At 43.0% G+C, this 19,541-nt stretch overlaps 1 protein-coding gene across 1 annotated transcript in view; it reads left to right on the top strand.

The window, feature by feature from the left end:
- The window catches only part of LOC113589807 (rho-related GTP-binding protein RhoN-like), a 31,006-nt gene extending 13,183 nt beyond the window's left edge, over positions 1 to 17,823 (top strand). Inside the window, exons 3-5 of the mRNA XM_027029651.2 lie at positions 3,141 to 3,250; positions 12,326 to 12,460; positions 16,774 to 17,823. Of these exons, the coding sequence (XP_026885452.1) occupies positions 3,141 to 3,250; positions 12,326 to 12,460; positions 16,774 to 17,031 (503 nt within the window). The 3' untranslated portion in view covers positions 17,032 to 17,823. The remainder of the gene's footprint in view (positions 1 to 3,140; positions 3,251 to 12,325; positions 12,461 to 16,773) is intronic.
- Positions 17,824 to 19,541: the final 1,718 nt, after the last annotated feature.

Below are 19,541 nucleotides of genomic sequence, written 5' to 3'. Positions count from 1 at the left end.
CAAAGAAGCCTTTTAGTCCTCCCTCCAGGGTTGCTACGATACAGTTTCCTCAGTGCAGGGCGTTCTCTCTCCACTCACCCTGAGCCTGAAGAAGAGAAGATGAAACATGTTTACCCATGTAACAACAGGCGAGAGAGAACAGCTCAATCAGTGTTTGGCAGTGGGAGAGGCGGGGCGTGATGACCGGGACATTCTGTCTCTAATTACACCGTTGGCTGGTGCCAGCTCCTTCTTTTGCTCACATTAAAAGCCTCTTTTTGAACACTGCTGGCATGCACAGCCTTCGCAGAAGATCGTGTAGCTCCAGCAAGATAGTGGACAGCTCCCTCAACTCCCACCACAGCAGACAGACGGAATGAAGGGTCGGTGTTGCATGTTTTTAGATGAAATAAAATGTATTACCACAGTTACCGTTTATGAAATTTATTAACATTTTTTTTTTATCTTACTCCTCAGTGTTGTGCAGTCAGATTTGTGAAGTGTACCAACTACCTTAAACGCAAACACACACAAACGCACACAAATGCAAACATCTAGTCAGCTTTGTGAAGTGTGCTAACTACTGCACACACACAGCTTTGGGAAGTGACTAATTACTGCAAACACACGTGCACGGACACACACACATATGCATATGCGCACATGCACACGCACAGAAGAAATGGCTTAGTATGGGCCAGTTGATAGTAGCCTAATTAGTACAAACTCTACTTATTTAATATTGAATTATTCATTCATGAATAGGTCGTTAGCTATAAACGGTCCCAGCGGTCCTGCTCTCTGTGCGCCTCTCCCATTTCCTGCCCTGAGGGTGCCAGAGTCAGCTGCCCGTCCCTGGAAGCACACGGGATTCCTGCACACAATCATTATGGCGACCAGGGCTAGGCAACATGGTGCATACCAAGAGCCCACAAAGGGAATGGAATCGTTAGCCATGGTCTGAAATTACACCTGCAAAGACACCATGCAGCATGCATGGTTACCAACAACTTACTAGATATTGACATAAAATGACCGTAGCATAATACTAAACACAAATTTATTATAGGCAGAAGGTCATTTTGAACATTACTCTTAGTCTTTGGTCCTAGCACTCCTAGTGTGATCAGACACCCTGTATGGAAACTGTGATTAGACCAGAGGAACCCCCCACTTTGAGTCTTGGTTCCTCTCAAGGTTTCTTCTTCATACTCTAGTGAGTTTTACCTTGCCACCGTCACCTTGGCTTGCTCACTGGGGGCTTGGAGCTGTTTTGTGACAACATCTGTTGTAAAGAGCGCTATATAAATACATTTTGATTGATTAGACTCGACCAGTATGGAAACTATGTGTTACCTCAACCACTTCAGCATTGTTTTCACTCGATCAGGTATGTAGGAAAACTGCCATATCAGAACTTAAGATAAGACTTCATTGATCCCCTTTAGGAAATTAACTTGTTCAAAGTACATGAGTGAGAACTGACATCACCATACATTATCAGACTTTACCTATTTTTAGTGAAGAGGCACAATGTGCGTTCTCACACTCTCTTTCTTTTGCTATCACTGGTCATGAATCGCAAATATTTTATAAAAATGGTTTTAAAATGTTGTCCTCTAACCCAGATCTCCTGTTCCCCTTCGTGTGTTCCTGTGGCCAGCTCACTGTGGGCATTCTCCAACACAGTACACGGCCATTCAGCAGGGACACAGAGTGAGAACCAGGTCAGATTAGACAGCAGCAACTCCAATCCAGCCTGTTACAGCCCTTCCAAACAGGACCAAAATGGGCTCGTGACACATTTGCCAGAGAGGAATGTAGCACAGAAATTGGTGTAAATCCACACACTGTTGGTTTTGGGAGTGTCTCATTTTAGCAGAGCTTTGTGTCATTAAATGCTGGCAGCGTCAGGACATCTAATGTTCCTCTCTGTCCTCAGCGACGCCTCTCGGTGGCACCCGTCTCCGTCTGTAAATGACAAGGTGAGGCAGGAATGCGACAGTATTGTAGGCAAATCCACAATCACACGTGAGAAGGGCGAAACCAGACAAACAGCAGAGCAAGAAACACTGGCCTGGAAAAACGAGGAAACTCCAGGAACGTGGAAATCTGGAGAAACCAGGATCTCAGGCTTAATAACTGTAGGGCTTTGCCCTGACCTAGGCGAAGAAGATTTGCATATATGCTAAAAGGAGGTGTATATTCTAATTAGGTTAGAATGAGGGGCAAATGTGTGATGATGGAGATGGGCGTGAGGGCGGAGCAGGGCAATGAATATGAAAACTCTGTTCATACGGCGTATCTGAGCTGTTCATACGACCCGCATCTGAGCTGTTTTGACAGTCTGTGTCTGTGCTGTTCATACAAAGCAATTGTAGCACCATACAAAGCAGAGCCACCAAAGCAACAGCGAATAAGTTAGCTTTTTAAAAAGGCATTTTTTAAAATGTTTAGTACAGAAAGCTCTGGCCCTGCTCAATATGTTTGTGTTATTCTCACAAGAGCAGGAGACTCACAGTTATGTAGCTTTACTGTAGCTTTACTGTACACGTTTGTATACCTTGCAGTATACCGTGTGTGTGTGTGTGTGGTTCAGGCCTAAAATGAGCTTGTTCCTGTGGCAGTGGTATCTTAGTTGTTAAGGTACTAATCAGAAGGTTGCCAGTTCAAGCAGCCAAGTAGCCAGTGTTGGATCCCAGATCAAGGCCCTTAACCCTCAGTTGCTCAATTTTTAAGTTGCTCTTTGTGCTTGTAATTCACTTTGGACAAAAACGTCAGCTAAGTTCCATAAATGCTAAGTGCCATAAATAACCTTTCACATTCCTGTCAGGCAGATTTGGGTCCAAATCCCCACCAAACAGCACAAAAGGGTTACAACACTACAGCACAAACACTACAGCACCAACACTACATCACAAAGGGAAGCAGAATGGAGGTCACTGTCTGAAGAGTAGAGGTCACTGTCTGAAAAGCAGATGCCATTCTCTGCAGAGCGGAGGTCACTGTTTGCAGAGCAGAGGTCACTGTCTGAACCTGCTTTGTGTGAGATAGCGTCCTCCCTCAGCCAGGCCACAGAGAGGAGCATTATTTCTCTCTGACTGTGTCACCGGAACTCACTAACTGTGTGTGTGTGTGTGTGTGTGTGTGTGTGTGTGTAGGTTCCTCATACTATGACAATGTTCGGCCGTTGGCCTATCCAGACTCAGACGCTGTTCTCATCTGCTTTGACATCAGCCGACCAGAGACACTGGACAGCGTGGTGAAGAAGGTAAACATTCATGCACACATATATGCCACAGATTAGTATGGCTTCCAGAGTAAGACGTAACAAATATTTTTAAGTGACTACCAACTGAACTCCAAACCAAAACAGCCCATATTCCCTCAACCAGCCCAACACAAATGATAAAGGTGATTACTCTTAGAGTTCTTGAAAAAGGTGATAATTTATTACTTGTAAAGTTCAATACCTCTTGGTTACCAGTTTCCTTTTTATGAACTTAACTATAGTTACATGCAGGATAGTTAGTATACAGGATTATAGTTAGCATGCAGGATTATATTTAGTATACAGGGTTTTATGGCTTCAGGGTGACCTCAAGCCAAAATAACAAACAAATAAAAAAAAAAAAAAACAAATTCATACTTTAACCTGTAAAAAATGAAAGGGAAAAAGAACTTAAAAATCAACCTTGCGTACTCTCACCATAAATAAAGACAAATCATTAATAAAAAGACAGGTCACCCCTACAAATCCTGTCCAAAATAAACTACAATAGGTACAAAAATGGTCTGTTTCTGGTGGGACGGCCAATTAGATCAGCATGTCGATGTGGACGGAAAGAAAAGAGCACCACCCTGACTGGAGGAATGAAGGTCCTTTTAAATGTGCCATCAAGACTGGCCAATAGGGACTGAACACACAGGCAGGTCAGCCCGGGAACAGCAACCACCTGAAAACAATAAACCCGAAGAGAGAAAGTGAAGGAAATAACACACAAGATGTAGCACAGACACACACACACACTTACATACACACACACACACACACACTTACATACCACTGAAAACCATTTCACTGCGAGTTATACCATGTATGACTATGTACGTGACAACTAAACCAAACTTGAAACATACACACACACACACTTACATACTTATACCTACATATATACCTCTCCTCCCATATTGGAACAGTATCCCTGGAATCTCATCAGGACAAATGTCAGATGGGGTCAGAGGTTGTCAGGGGTTGATTACTCAACCAGCCTTTTCAAAACGCGGTCAGGACTGATACACACACTGCAACACACACTCAGAACTGATACACACACTGATACACACACTTGTACACACTGAGGACCGATACACATACTGATACACACACTTAGAACTGATACACACAGTTATACACACAGACGACTGATACACACACTGAAGACTGATACACACACTCATGGCTGATACAAACACTGCTAATCACACTAATACACACACTCAGGTCTGATACACACACTAAGGACTGATACACACACTGATACACACACTCAGGACTGCTATGCAGAGGAACAGACACATTTCTTCAACATATCAGACATACACACAGCTGATCCTTCTCCCTAGTACATCACCATCTGTCATACTTGCAGCTTTGGTAAACATGTAGGGCTTTAAAAAAAAAACTTTGAGAGGGCCTACTTGGATAAAGGGTTAATCTAACAGTAACCATCAATGCAGGTCTAACAGAGGTCACTAACACTGAGGTCAGCACTCTTTTTAAATAGCCTTATGAGGTATTAACACTACTGATGTGTGTGTTTGCTATTAAGACACAGAGATGTCCGATGGGCTCTCACAGCTTTCTGTCTGCATTCAAACACAGTGACCCTGCGGTGACCCCAGCTACAGAAAAATCACATCGCCCTCTGCTGGCCATGTGAACTTTGACCTCCAGTTCGATGCTTAGCTAATCTCCCTTCTGTCGCAGGGGTCGTGGATTGAGACCCGTTAGACGTAGAGTGTGACCCTAAAGGTCACACAGTTAAAGAGAAGTCAACAGAAGGCACTTGGCCAAGAGACCGACACAACGCAACACAACACCACACCACACAACACCCACACTCAGCAAAACACCACACAACACCCACACTCAGCAAAACACCACACAACACCCACACTCAGCAAAACACCACACAACACCCACACTCAGCAAAACACCACACAACACCCACACTCAGCAAAACACCACACAACACCCACACTCAGCAAAACACCACACAACACCCACACTCAGCAAAACACCACACAACACCCACACTCAGCAAAACACCACACAACACCCACACTCAGCAAAACACCACACAACACCCACACTCAGCAAAACACCACACAACACCCACACTCAGCAAAACACCACACAACACCCACACTCAGCAAAACACCACACAACACCCACACTCAGCAAAACACCACACAACACCCACACTCAGCAAAACACCACACAACACCCACACTCAGCAAAACACCACACAACACCCACACTCAGCAAAACACCACACAACACCCACACTCAGCAAAACACCACACAACACCCACACTCAGCAAAACACCACACAACACCCACACTCAGCAAAACACCACACAACACCCACACTCAGCAAAACACCACACAACACCCACACTCAGCAAAACACCACACAACACCCACACTCAGCAAAACACCACACAACACCCACACTCAGCAAAACACCACACAACACCCACACTCAGCAAAACACCACACAACACCCACACTCAGCAAAACACCACACAACACCCACACTCAGCAAAACACCACACAACACCCACACTCAGCAAAACACCACACAACACCCACACTCAGCAAAACACCACACAACACCCACACTCAGCAAAACACCACACAACACCCACACTCAGCAAAACACCACACAACACCCACACTCAGCAAAACACCACACAACACCCACACTCAGCAAAACACCACACAACACCCACACTCAGCAAAACACCACACAACACCCACACTCAGCAAAACACCACACAACACCCACACTCAGCAAAACACCACACAACACCCACACTCAGCAAAACACCACACAACACCCACACTCAGCAAAACACCACACAACACCCACACTCAGCAAAACACCACACAACACCCACACTCAGCAAAACACCACACAACACCCACACTCAGCAAAACACCACACAACACCCACACTCAGCAAAACACCACACAACACCCACACTCAGCAAAACACCACACAACACCCACACTCAGCAAAACACCACACAACACCCACACTCAGCAAAACACCACACAACACCCACACTCAGCAAAACACCACACAACACCCACACTCAGCAAAACACCACACAACACCCACACTCAGCAAAACACCACACAACACCCACACTCAGCAAAACACCACACAACACCCACACTCAGCAAAACACCACACAACACCCACACTCAGCAAAACACCACACAACACCCACACTCAGCAAAACACCACACAACACCCACACTCAGCAAAACACCACACAACACCCACACTCAGCAAAACACCACACAACACCCACACTCAGCAAAACACCACACAACACCCACACTCAGCAAAACACCACACAACACCCACACTCAGCAAAACACCACACAACACCCACACTCAGCAAAACACCACACAACACCCACACTCAGCAAAACACCACACAACACCCACACTCAGCAAAACACCACACAACACCCACACTCAGCAAAACACCACACAACACCCACACTCAGCAAAACACAACAAAACCACTCTCAGTCATGACAAAAACAGGCATGTTCATTCCACTGTACTGCACAAAATAACACTGCTCAGCACAACACTGCGCAACACTGCACAACACTGCACAACACTGCGCAACACTGCACAACACTGCGCAACACACTGGCGCAGGGGCAAGGGACACACCCATCTCACGTTTGCTTTCTCCACCTAGTAGTTTTGCACAAACCCAAACTGTTTGTGTTATATGAGAACGTATTCCATTGGTTACTGACTTTTATAAGAATGCATTCCATTGGTTATTGACTTTTATAAGAATGTATTCCATTGCTTACCACTTCCAAAAATGCCCTCCTTCCTTCATCTATTAAAACCTGAATTACAAAGGCAGTTCTTTTTCCACATCACCAAAGAGACAGGAAAGGTGCGATGTAGGTCACAATAGGGGGGTCGGATTACCTTTGTTGTGTTTGTATAATGTTAATGTTAGTTTTTGCGTTACTAGCAAGCTAATGTTACATGTTTCAGTAAGCTGACGTGTCCGTTGTCCAGGCTAGCTAACTTCAGCCTCTGCTTTTTATTCATGTACACTAATAAGTATTATCTGTGTAGTATTCTACTGTAGTATGATATTGTAGTATAATACTACAGTATGATAGTGTAGTATGCTACTGTAGTGTGATAGTGTGCTATTTAGTTCCAGGCTGGTAATATAATACACACAACTGCTGAGCACAAACAATGGCATCACTGACAATATCAAAGTGAAGGTCTGGAAGCTAAATAATGAACACACACACGTTCTCATATGAGGTAACTGATTAAGACAGCGGAGTCCTACCAGCACTGCATATGTGCGGGTTTTGTGCTGTACTTAGTGAGCAGTCCCAGGATGCTGATATACATGTGGATGTATATCAGTGTAGATGGCTGTTAGCTTCTTTCCTAGCTCTTTAATAGCTAACCTTTTAGTTCTGTCTTTAATGTTTGATTAATAAAGGATAAAGCTTCGGTTCTCTGCTTAAGAATGTTTATGCAGCTCATCTGTTGTAGCTTAAAGACAGAGCTAGAAACCTCGAAGGTTTCCCTCTTCACAGAGGTTAACATTCACCCCCACGCTACCACACTGCCAAAATAAATCCCAAATGGAATGATCGCTATCTGTGAAATGCTGGGACACGGGATTAGCAGCATCCGCATGGAGTGGAAGTGAATACGGATTTACAGACCTCTGTCAGGATATGGCTCTGGATTCATGGTGCAGTATTCTCACATAGTTTTGTTAAAACTTAGTGTTGTATAGAAGTAGTTTTGTGTAGTAGCTGTATAGCATTGTATTGTGTTGTATAGTGCTGTATATTGGCTGTATAGTGTTGAATATTGTTGTATATTGGCTGTATAGTGGCATGTATAGTGTTGTATATTGGCTGTATAGTGTTGTTTAGTGTTGTATACTGGCTGTATAATGTTGTATAGTGGTGTGTATAGTGCTATATAGAGCTCTATTGTGTTGAATATTGTATAGTGGCTGTATAGTGTTGTACAGTGTTGTATAGTGGCTGTATAGTGTTGTTTAGTGTTCTATAGTAATGGATAGTGGCTGTATAGTGGCTGTATAGTGTTGTTTAGTGTTCTTTAGTAATGGATAGTGGCTGTATAGTGGCTGTATAATGTTGTTTAGTGTTCTATAGTAATGGATAGTGGCTGTATAGTGTTGTATAGAGCTGTATAATGGTGTATAGTGCTATACATTGCTATATAGTGGTGTATAGTGCTGTTAAGTGTTGTATAGTGTTGTATAGTGGCTGTATAGTGTTGTTTAGTGTTCTATAGTAATGGATAGTGGCTGTATAGTGGCTGTATAGTGTTGTTTAGTGTTCTATAGTAATGGATAGTGGCTGTATAGTGTGGCTGTATAATGGTGTATAGTGCTATACATTGCTATATAGTGGTGTATAGTGCTGTTAAGTGTTGTATAGTGGCTGTAGCATCTCAGTTTTTAGTCCCGTTCCCCCCCCCCCCCCTTTTTGTCTCTTGGCAGACAAAATTTATACCCCTGACAATACAACATAAATGAGGCAAACACAAGTAATAACAACTTGAAGGGTGAAGCATGTGATAAATGAGGTCATCGTTAAGAGGCCATCGGTCACACAGAGCCTGCAGTACCTCCCTGGCCCTCTGTTCAAGCAGTAATTATTTTGTCCCTGCCACTTTTTATACTCTAAACATTTGAGTGTTTGCTCTACAAGCTGTGTTTGCTTCATTTATTCAGTAATAAACTGAGTAACATGCTTGGTTTAGTTGATAAAATAGAAACATATTATGTTCCTAATTACGTCATCAGAAAACGTTTCTGCTCATAAACGATGGCAAGATTAACGCAGCACAGCTGACGTTTCATGAAACTAAGCAAAATAATTTGAAAATCAAAATAAAATAGAAAATAACAGTAGTACAAATATATTTTAAACGTTAACGGCGATATCCTACTTCTCGCATTGTTGATGTGTTCTGAGTGAAAGCGAGGATCTTATTTCTTAAAGGGAGCATGAATCTGAGGGGCTGCTGGACTTTATCAGAAGATAAATACCAGATTATGAAGGACTATAAATCTCAAAGTGAACCAAGATGCTCTAAATAAAGTAGTTTTTCCTTATAAACACAAAACACACATTAGTAGCAATAGTGACTTAACTGACATTACATTTCGAGGGCCTTCGGTATAAACACGACTGGCTTGTGAAACTCCTTTGTCTTTCTTTGGTTCCCGGGGTGTTTACACCGAGCTACATTATCTGCGTAGTCCCTCCCTTTTTCCTTTTTTCTCTGCCCTCCATCTCTGTCCCACCTCCTGTTCTTTTCTCTCATTCCTTCTCCCCCTCTTCCTCTATCCTTCTCTCCCTTTCTCTCTCACGCCCTCTTTGTCTTCGTTCTTCCGTTTGCCTGTCATGACCGCGTCTATCGGGGAAGCTGAAACTGATCAGACAGGCTCCGGTGTATGCTCAGGTCTGCTCGCCATAATGCTTAATCCTGTCCCTGTCTGTGCTTTGAAAAACTATCGCACCAGGAGAAAACGGAAGCACCTGTCATTTTGCAGAAACAGGTAAGTGTGTGTGTGTGTGTGTGTGTAAGAGAGAAAGGATACTGGGATATTTCCCTTTTGCTTTCTTCCTCTCTCTCACACACACACACACACACACACACATGCACCTAAGAGGATGTTAAATTATGAAATTAACTTGAGATCTCTTGTAATAAAGGCATCTGTGCCACTGTTTTACACTTTCTGGTTGGGGCTTTAAATAAAATGGTAGTTGCAGTTGCAGGTAGTGGTCAGGCCTACGCTATTCACACGCATCCTTAGATTGTACTGGCTGAGGAGTAGACTGAATCTTTCGTTTACTGGCCAATGATTAGACTGAGTTCTTAGTTTTATTGGCCAACAATTATAGACTGAATCTCTAGTTTTTATTGACAATGATTAAATTGAATCTTTATTTTATTAGTAAACGAGTGAAATTAACCTCTAGTTCTTTATGGCAAACAAGTAAATCAAATCCGTATTTTACTTGTCAGTAAAATGACTGAATCTGAAGTTTTCACTGGCTGACTTTGTGTTTGGCGACAGACGGTTCCACACGCACATTCACTCACACACACACTCACTCACACACACTCACGTACACACACACGCACACTCACGTACACACACACACACACTCAATTCTTCTCACACTCTTGCACACACTCGTCTTTGTCTCAGCACAAAACACTGACAGCACGATGATGAGAAGCACAGGAGCTGAAGACTTGTGTCATTGTGTGAGTGTGTGTGTGTGTGTGTGTGTGAGTGTGTGTGTGAGTGTGAGTGTGTGTTGAACACAGACAGCATTTATGAAGGGCATGAGTCATCAGTCACGAGACACTATGATGTATTCACACACTCACACACACACACACAAATGCACACTTGGTGTGGCACGACCACATGCCACTCAGTGCTTGCCCTTTAGTTGTACTATGTGAGAAATGAATGAATAACAAAATAAACAACCCAAAGGAGCTGCATGAATAACTGTTAAAATGAAACAGCGTCTCAATCTTCTTTGCCGTCAGGGTCAGAAATTCTCTGAATAGAAATGATCCCATAATGTAAAGAGCAGCTAAGATGGTGAAGTAAAAAAAAGACAAAAATGCATTTTTAAGGTTTTAAAAGGGTTTCTGAGAGACACAGCACACTACAGATTCTGTTCTGTAAATGTTATATACAGTATACACTATATTGTTTTATATGCTATATTATGCTATATACAGTATATGCCATGTTATATACATATTATATAGTATACACTATATTACATTATACACAATATATGCTGTTAATGTTTTATTTAGTATGATATATATTAACATATTATATAAATGAATATCGGCAGGATACAGATACTGAGAGGAGTAATGTTTCTTGAGGGCAAATCCATAATTTGTGATGGCCAGAGCACCGATGCACAAGGAGCAGGACGCACAGACAAAGACAGACATTTATTCAAACAAAACGAAACAGTACAGCTTATGGCACTCACATAAAACAAACTGTGCAGCGCGATTAAAACGATACCTAAACACGAGCATTCAATGAACAACTTACACAGACACCCATGACCATAAACACTAGCAACACGAACATCGAACGTGACATGATACAATGACCAATGCTCACTACATACACACAGGGTTTTAAACACATACACAGCTATATGAACAACAAGGTGCAGGTGTGAATGAATATTTTCTTAGGGCTAGTCCACACTCACTATTCTTCTCCATTGTTTTTGTGTTTTATTGTGGATGCAGGACTTGTGGAAAACCCGCTGAACATGTAGCCCAAACACAAAAACGGTGTTTCCCAGTTTACCCGTGTTAGTGTGAGCAAAGTTTGAGTCTGATGACTGACTCACCCAAAACCTCTCCTTTACCAGAACTGAATGCTAACACTGTCCCTCTGTCTGGCTCTCTCCATCTGTGGCTCTCTGTCTCTGTCTCTGTCTCCCTCTGCCTCTGTCTCCCTCTGCCTCTGTCTCCCTCTGCCTCTCTCTCCCTCTGTCTCTGTCTCCCTCTGCCTCTCTCTCCCTCTGTCTCTGTCTCCCTCTGTCTCTGTCTCCCTCTGTCTCCCTCTGTCTCTGTCTCCCTCGGTCTCTGTCTCTGTCTCCCTCTGTCTCTGTCTCCCTCTGTTTCTGTCTCCCTCTGTTTCTGTCTCCCTCTGTCTCTGTCTCCCTCTATCTCTGTCTCCCTCTATCTCTGTCTCCCTCTGTTTCTGTCTCTCTCTGTCTCCCTCTGTCTCTGTCTCCCTCGGTCTCTGTCTCCCTCATTCTCTGTCTCCCTCTGTCTCTATCTCTGTCTCCCTCTGTCTCTATCTCTGTCTCCCTCTGTCTCTGTCTCGGTCTCCCTCTGTCTCTATCTCTCTCTGTCTCCCTCTGTCTCTGTCTCCCTCTGTTTCTGTCTCTCTCTGTCTCCCTCTCTCTCTCCCCCATGGTGCTGGCGTACAGTGGCGGAGTGAGACACAGGAGTACTGCCCCAGTGCTAAGGTGGTGTTAGTGGGCTGCAAGCTGGACATGAGGACAGACCTCCCCACCCTCCGAGAGCTGTCCAAACTCCGCCTCATTCCAGTCACACATGAACAGGTGAGACACACACTCATGCCCACGCACAAACGCACGAACATAGGCACATGTTCCCCTACACAAAGAAGGACATCTGCCCACACCCAATCATACACATTCTCATTATTATGAGAGAAGTTAGTAAATCCTTTGGAATCATCCAATTTCTTTTCGAAATAATCTCAGTGTTCAAACTTTTTCTTTCAAGTGTACATACAGAGACCTTTATAGACACATATATATGCACACACATGCGCGCACACACACACACACAAACACACACCTCAGGCTGCATTATTACCTGCTGTTCTATTATTTCTGCTGCCATTTAGCCAGTCGTGGGTGTGAGCATGTGAAAACCGCTTTACATCATTTTACACGTGACACAAGAAGTAACACAGACATGCCCACCCACATGGGCAACGTTAGCCCTGTTTTTGCAGGGTTGGGTGGGGGGGTTGTATCCCTCCAAATAATCATGAACTATTAGTTTAAATTGTCAATCATTCTATCATATTCAACTGTGTAATCGTGTCTCCGAATTTATAATTACTGAGTGAGAGGCACTAGGACCTGGGAGGGGTGCTGCTGCTATACAACAGCCCTGAAACCTGCACCACAGTTTGAGTCTGAAAGATTTCATGTTTGGCCAATGTGACACAATTAATGTGTCAAAATCTCAATAGGTTTGTGTTGCGATATTTTCATAAATGTAATAATGTGAGTCCCACATTGGAAAATGTGCCTATTTCTTGTTTATTATGTCGGTCTACTGTCCAGTTGTCTAACTTATTGAAGCAAAGAAGCAACATTCAGTGGTCATCTTTAGAGATTTCACTAATCCTCCCATATTTGACAGGTTGTAGTAAAACTTACAAAATGTGAAAATGGGAGGAATGTAGTAAAAGTGCATTCTTGACCTCGCAAATGTACTCGAGTAAGAGTATAAAGTACCCTATTTAAAACAACTGTTTTACAGTTGTACAATTTGATCAAAAGTTACTAAAGTAAATGTAACAGAGTAAATGTAGCACGTTAATACCCACTTCTTTATGTCTGTTTGCGTTACAGTTGTCCAAAATGAAATCAAATTGACATCACAAGTCATCAGAGGAACTGAGCTACCACTGCCCCCTACAGTAAATTATTACAGAAAATTCTTTAAAAATCAGTGTCATAAACAATATCAGAGTTGCAGTCAAACAGGTTCGAAACCCAGGGTGATGTAGTCAGCGATGTAGAGCTGGTGGAATGGCTCTAACACATCTGGAGAGACTTCCTGAAGAACAGCCTGTGATGTGGTCATGTAAACATGCCACTACAGCGTTCTCGGTGTGCTGCAGGTGTGAGTGATCGGTGGGCGGTGTCAGAGCGATAGGATGTAAACTTTGGAAAGGCATATCCCAGAGTGGAGCCTTTACACTGAACTCTCCAAAACACAAAGACTCAAAAATGTACCATTTAACAAACAAAAGGGATCATTTCTTTTCAAAAAGCACATTTATGACTGAGGAACAGATCATATTTAGCTGTCCTTGAGAGAACATCTGGTCCTTTGAAGTATAGAAAGACATGCGTACAGGTGCACACCAGGACACACATACACACACACTTTCTTTCTTTGTGATCCGCTTAAAAAATCTGTTGCTGTTGCCATCAAAACATCTGCTTTCTTTGAAGATTATAGTGTCTAACAGATGTATGCCTCACTGTGAGGTCCCTCTCCAGCTCAGGTAAAAAAAAACGATCAAACAGCACAAACACAGCTTCCATTGACATTAATCCGTATCCCTGGAGACCTAATCCTTATTTTTAGCATCCACTTCTCTGAAGATCTGTCACAGAGTAAGAAGAGAGAAAAGGAGATCAGGTATCAGAGTGCTTAAAAGAGACAGGTGTAGAAAGGAGGGGTGGGAGGGAGAGAGAGAGCGAAAGGGGGCTGAATTAAGCATGATTTTAATTGTTTGTTTAACTTGTCCTCCTGCAGTTGAATAACTGGACTACTAAGATATGAACGTTAAAGGTTTATTCTCATGATAATGTATGAAAGTTAACACTTCAACACTTCATCTGTGCAAATCCTTCAGATCATCTCCCACCAAAGGACAGGACAAGCTCTGTGTGACAACACTCAGAGAGAGAGAGAGAGAGAGAGAGAGAGAGAGAGAGAGAGAGAGAGAGAGAGAGAGAGAGAGAGAGAGAGAGAGAGAGAGAGAGAGAGAGAGAGAGAGAGAGAGAGAGAGAGAGAGAGAGAGAGAGAGAGAGAGAGAGAGAGAGAGAGAGAGAGAGAGAGAGAGAGAATGTAAGGACACTTGTCTCACTGGAAGGTTTCATACACGTCACAGTCAAAATAGCTCTCAAACTCTAATTGGCTGCACCCCCCCCCCACTTGTTTCCTTAAACACACTGTAATGGAGTCATTTGTAATGGAGTCATTTGTAACAGAATCCCTTGTAAGACCCCTGAGTATCCCAGGTGTAACCCAGACATAACTCTGGGTAACACTGGTGTAAACCAGGCATAACCCAGGCAGAGGGAGCCAGAGGGGCATGACCAGGGTATGATCTGGGCGTGACACAGGCATGACCCTGACATGCCCCTGGCATGACCTGGACGTGACTGGAACATGAGTGAGTTAGAGGGGAATTTGGGGGTCAGGGAAGTGCAGTCAATCTGTAAAGAATACAGATCATAGCATCATCCCATTTTATAGCATCATCACAGCTCATGGCATCATTACAGCTTATGACATCATCACAGTTCATGGCATCATTATAGCTTTTAGCATCATCACAGCTCATAGCATCATCAAAGATTGAGATCACAGCTTAAGGCTTCATCACAGCTCATGGCATCATTACAGCTTATGACATCATCACAGTTCATGACATCATCACAGCTCATAGCATCATCACTTCTTATGACATCATCACAGTTCATGACATCATTATAGCTTATAGCATCATAACAGTTCATGGCAACATGTGATGATCTACTTTGGAGTTTCAGTCTCAGTGCCCTTTAACAGTGTTAAAAAATACACTGTACTATACTGTAGTACACTGCAGGGGTAACAAGGTGGAAATACCAAAGGAAAAAGCTGATGGATGACAAATGGAAGTAGTTGTTTTTATTTGGAATTTAATATCAGTACTCAGGAGTGAGTCTGACCTTACAGAAAGCAAAGTTTCGACATAAATGTGACAAGACTGTTTATTGCATTTCATAACCCACCAAATTTTGCTAAAGTTGCTTTCAGTGCATTGATGCTGGACAAGAGTGTTTCTTTATCTGTAGAGACACACTTCAAGGAGTTACAGTGAGTTACATATGAGAGAGAGAGACAGGAGAGAGGGAGACAGCGAGAAAGGGGGTAAATTCAGGTAAATGCAGAGAGTATCTAGAGAAGGGCCCAGTTCTCCTGCACTTTCCGATCTATTTTTGCAGCTGAATGGTTTTACGGTTTTCTGCATATTTTATTACTCTGGGTGAGCTTCCAATGGCTCCGTCCTGCACACACAACTCATTTTGCTTAAGGCAATAAAAATTGACACCAAGAACATTTCACCATGAAGCAGGCATGAGTGACATCACAGGGTTGTAAGTGACTGCTCTGGCAGCAGTGTTTCAGTGGACCTGTACGTCAGATAGCACTGGAGAAGATCTCTATCTCCCTCTCTCCCTCTCTCTCTCACTCTCTCTCTCACTCTCTCTCATGTATATCTAAGTATGGTCCAGCTATATTGTATAGATTTTCAGGGACTGCTCCAAAGCACTGTATAATTGGACTTGTTTAATAAGCAGTTGGAATCATTGGGAGATGCTTAAATAGGCTTAGTGTCTAGGATAATGTCTAGGGTTATGGTTGTTCTTCTGGTCCCCTGTAGCGGGGGGACGGGGGTATCATTTATGGTGCACCCATATATAGACCAGCTGGGAAGAAAACCAATAACACAGTGCTCCCCTGTGCTAATCGCAGTCATGCTAATCTTTGTCCACCTCTGTCTCTCTCTCTGTGTGTCTGTCTGTCCCCCCTCTCTGTCTCTCTGTCCCCCTGTGACTCTCTCTGTGTCTCTTTCTGTGTGTCTCTCTATCCTCCCTTTCTGTCTGTCTCTGTCCCTCTCCGTGTCTCTCTCTGTGTCTCTCTGTGTTCTCTCTCTGTGTCTCTGTCCCTCTCTCTGTCTCTCTCTGTGTCCCTCTCTGTGTCTCTGTGTCTCTCTGTGTCTCTCTGTGTCTCTCTCTGTGTCTCTCTCTCCGTGTCTGTGTCTCTCTCTGTGTCTCTCTCTGTGTCCCTCTCTGTGTCTCTCTCCGTGTCTCTCTCTGTGTCTCTCTAGGGCACAGCTCTGGCCCGGCAAATTGGCGCTGTGGCCTACGCAGAGTGCACGTCCAAGTTTTCAGAGAACAGTGTGCGGGATGTGTTCCACATCACCACAGTAGCAACAGTGGCACAGCTGCGACAGCCAGTGGGGTTGAAGCGCTCGGGTTCACGCCGCGGCCTCAAACGCACCTCACAGCAGCCACAGTGCGCCACCCTGCTGGACTGTCCGCCCACCACCAGGAAAGACCGCGCCAAAAGCTGCACACTCATGTAGCCCATGCGCAGAAGCGCCATGCCCACGGGCTGATCTGGGGTCAGGGCACAGGATGCCAGGGCTCTCTGGGGCTTCTCGTCCGGTGGCTGTAGGAGCTGACCTCAGATCAGTGCTCGCCAGCGTGTAGGGCCTGTCAATGCACGCAACAACCTGGTGAACGGAATGACAAAATTAAAGGTGCACATATTTATTGACTGGGACTACGCTATTTTCTTGATGTTTATGGCTTTTTTGCACTTCTGAAGAGTTTCTGGTCTAAAGGACAAGTTTTTTTGCCCATATTACATATTTTTGTTTATATTATTATTAATTTTTATATTTGGTTGAATTATTTGTGTATGAAGCAAAGGTGTTCCAAAGTGGATTTGTGGTTCCAGTTTTTGTAGGAGATGTAAACGATTGAAATTACAAAGATGAAACCATATGGAATATTGGTAGAGGCCTGGTCTGTGATGTAACTTCCTATTTTTAGAAAGTCTCCACTCTGAGATTACTCAACTTTAATTTTTTTTATAATAAGATGATCATGGCACAAAAGAAAGGTAATAGATGTATTAAAGAACTGATCTTCAACAGTGAGGAGCACTTGTTACAGTCTAGCACTGGCTGCTGGGAAGGTTTCAGGTTTAAGATGTAAATGAGTGAATGTAATCCTAGATATGAGGATTCACACCGAAGACCTGACTGGATGAAAAACAGCTGGATGGTGTTCGCTGACATCAAGGTTTTAAAAACCTGTTGCGATTATGTAAGCAATGTTTGTGTGAATGATGCTGAAATAAACAAAAAAACACCGTCAATCTGAAGTTCTTTCCTGTTCTACACAGAGGTGCAGCCATACAGTTCCCATGCCAGAGTCCTTGCAGGATTCTGCAGTCTAGAGTGGAACAATTAGTCATATCTTCATATACCTTATAACTTTCAATTAACCATATCTTCATAAATGCATATAATTTAGAAAGAGAAATTGTGATTTGGAAAAAATAGTTTTTAAACTTTAAGACATATTAGTTATACAATGCTGTCGAGATTTTTAACAAGTTTTTTTAATCTTTTATTAAATTAATTTTATTATTAAACATTAACAAACAGTCCTGAATTAGTCCGGCTTAATAGCGCTGTTTAAGTAAATCCTAATAGTACTATTGATGTCATAATATAATTTGAAACTTGTCATGCAGAAACAATGTACATGTGTGCTTGGGTTTGGTACACTACTGGAACATAACTGAAATGTATATTGCAATTGTTCTAAGTTTCTTGTGTTGTTAGGATTAGTTAGTGTGTAGTTTTATTTCATTAGTGTGGGATTTGGTTGTTATTTTGGCCTGGGTCACTCCTGAAGGAATAACAATGTAAAGTTTTAAAAAAAAAAAAAAAAAAAAACATCAACAGAACAAACTGAATCACAAGTGGAAGGTTTTGTCAGTGTATTGTACAGAAGTTATCATTTACAAATAATCTTACTGGTGCAAATTCCTTCAGGAGTGACCCAGGCCAAAATAATAACCAAAACCCACACTAATTAAATAAAACTACACACTAACTAATCCTAACAACACAAGAAACATACAACAAACTTTCCTAACTCCCTGACACATAAACAGAGACAAAACCCACACCCAACAAAAATGGCAGTCACTCCCTACCACCAGTGTCCAACACCAAAACAAAACAAACAATATTTACACTCTTTACACAATCTATATATATGTATATATACCCAGCTACTGAAGCAGGAGGGGCGAAGCCAAAGACGAAGTCCAAAAATGGGGAAAAATAAGGTCAAGGACACAAAACGTTATACAAATTTTCAATCACAGCCAGACAAACTCCAAACTAACAAGCGCAAGAGCTCTCTCTCTCTCTCTCTCTCTCTCTCTCTCTCTCTCTCTCTCTCTCTCTCTCTCTCTCTCTCTCTCTCTCTCTCTCTCTCTCTCTCTCTCTCTCTCTCTCTCTCTCTCTCTCTCTCTCTCCTTCTGGGAGGGGCCATTCAATAGCCGACACAGTTGTCTGGAAAACCTGCCGAGGAACAGGGCAGAGTCTTAAACAGGGTGGAAATCCTGGCAGTGGACCTGGAACACACGCACCAAATAAACACAGCACATAACACCTGTAACATAAAATCAGGTGAGAAAGTTTTCCACGGATCAGTTTCAGTGTGAATTCACATTAGAATGAAGAAAATCAAGCGAACTGAGCAACTTCGAGCGACTAGCCCGGGCCAGTAATCCAAAAACTGACAACCATAAGGAGCATTCTCATGGAAAAGTGTCGACAGTATCCCGAGAATGGTGTGATCGAGGAAAAAGATTCAGCATCAGGTGATCTTGTGGACAAAAGGATGTCAAAAATCGCTCTGACGAACCGACGGTACACGGTCAAGCAAATTGCTGATGGACACAGCACTGGCTCTCCAGCTAATGTGTCTGTACTCAACTGATCTGTCTGATCACAAAACTAATGTGTCTGATCGCACAACTCATCATTCCTTAGTTCGGCTCTAACTG

The sequence above is a fragment of the Electrophorus electricus genome, chromosome 14 (genome assembly GCF_013358815.1).
Source record: "Electrophorus electricus isolate fEleEle1 chromosome 14, fEleEle1.pri, whole genome shotgun sequence".
NCBI classification, from domain to species: Eukaryota; Metazoa; Chordata; class Actinopteri; order Gymnotiformes; family Gymnotidae; genus Electrophorus; species Electrophorus electricus.
Note: the sequence above shows the minus strand (reverse complement) of the source record. Positions and strands in the feature narration are given on the sequence as shown.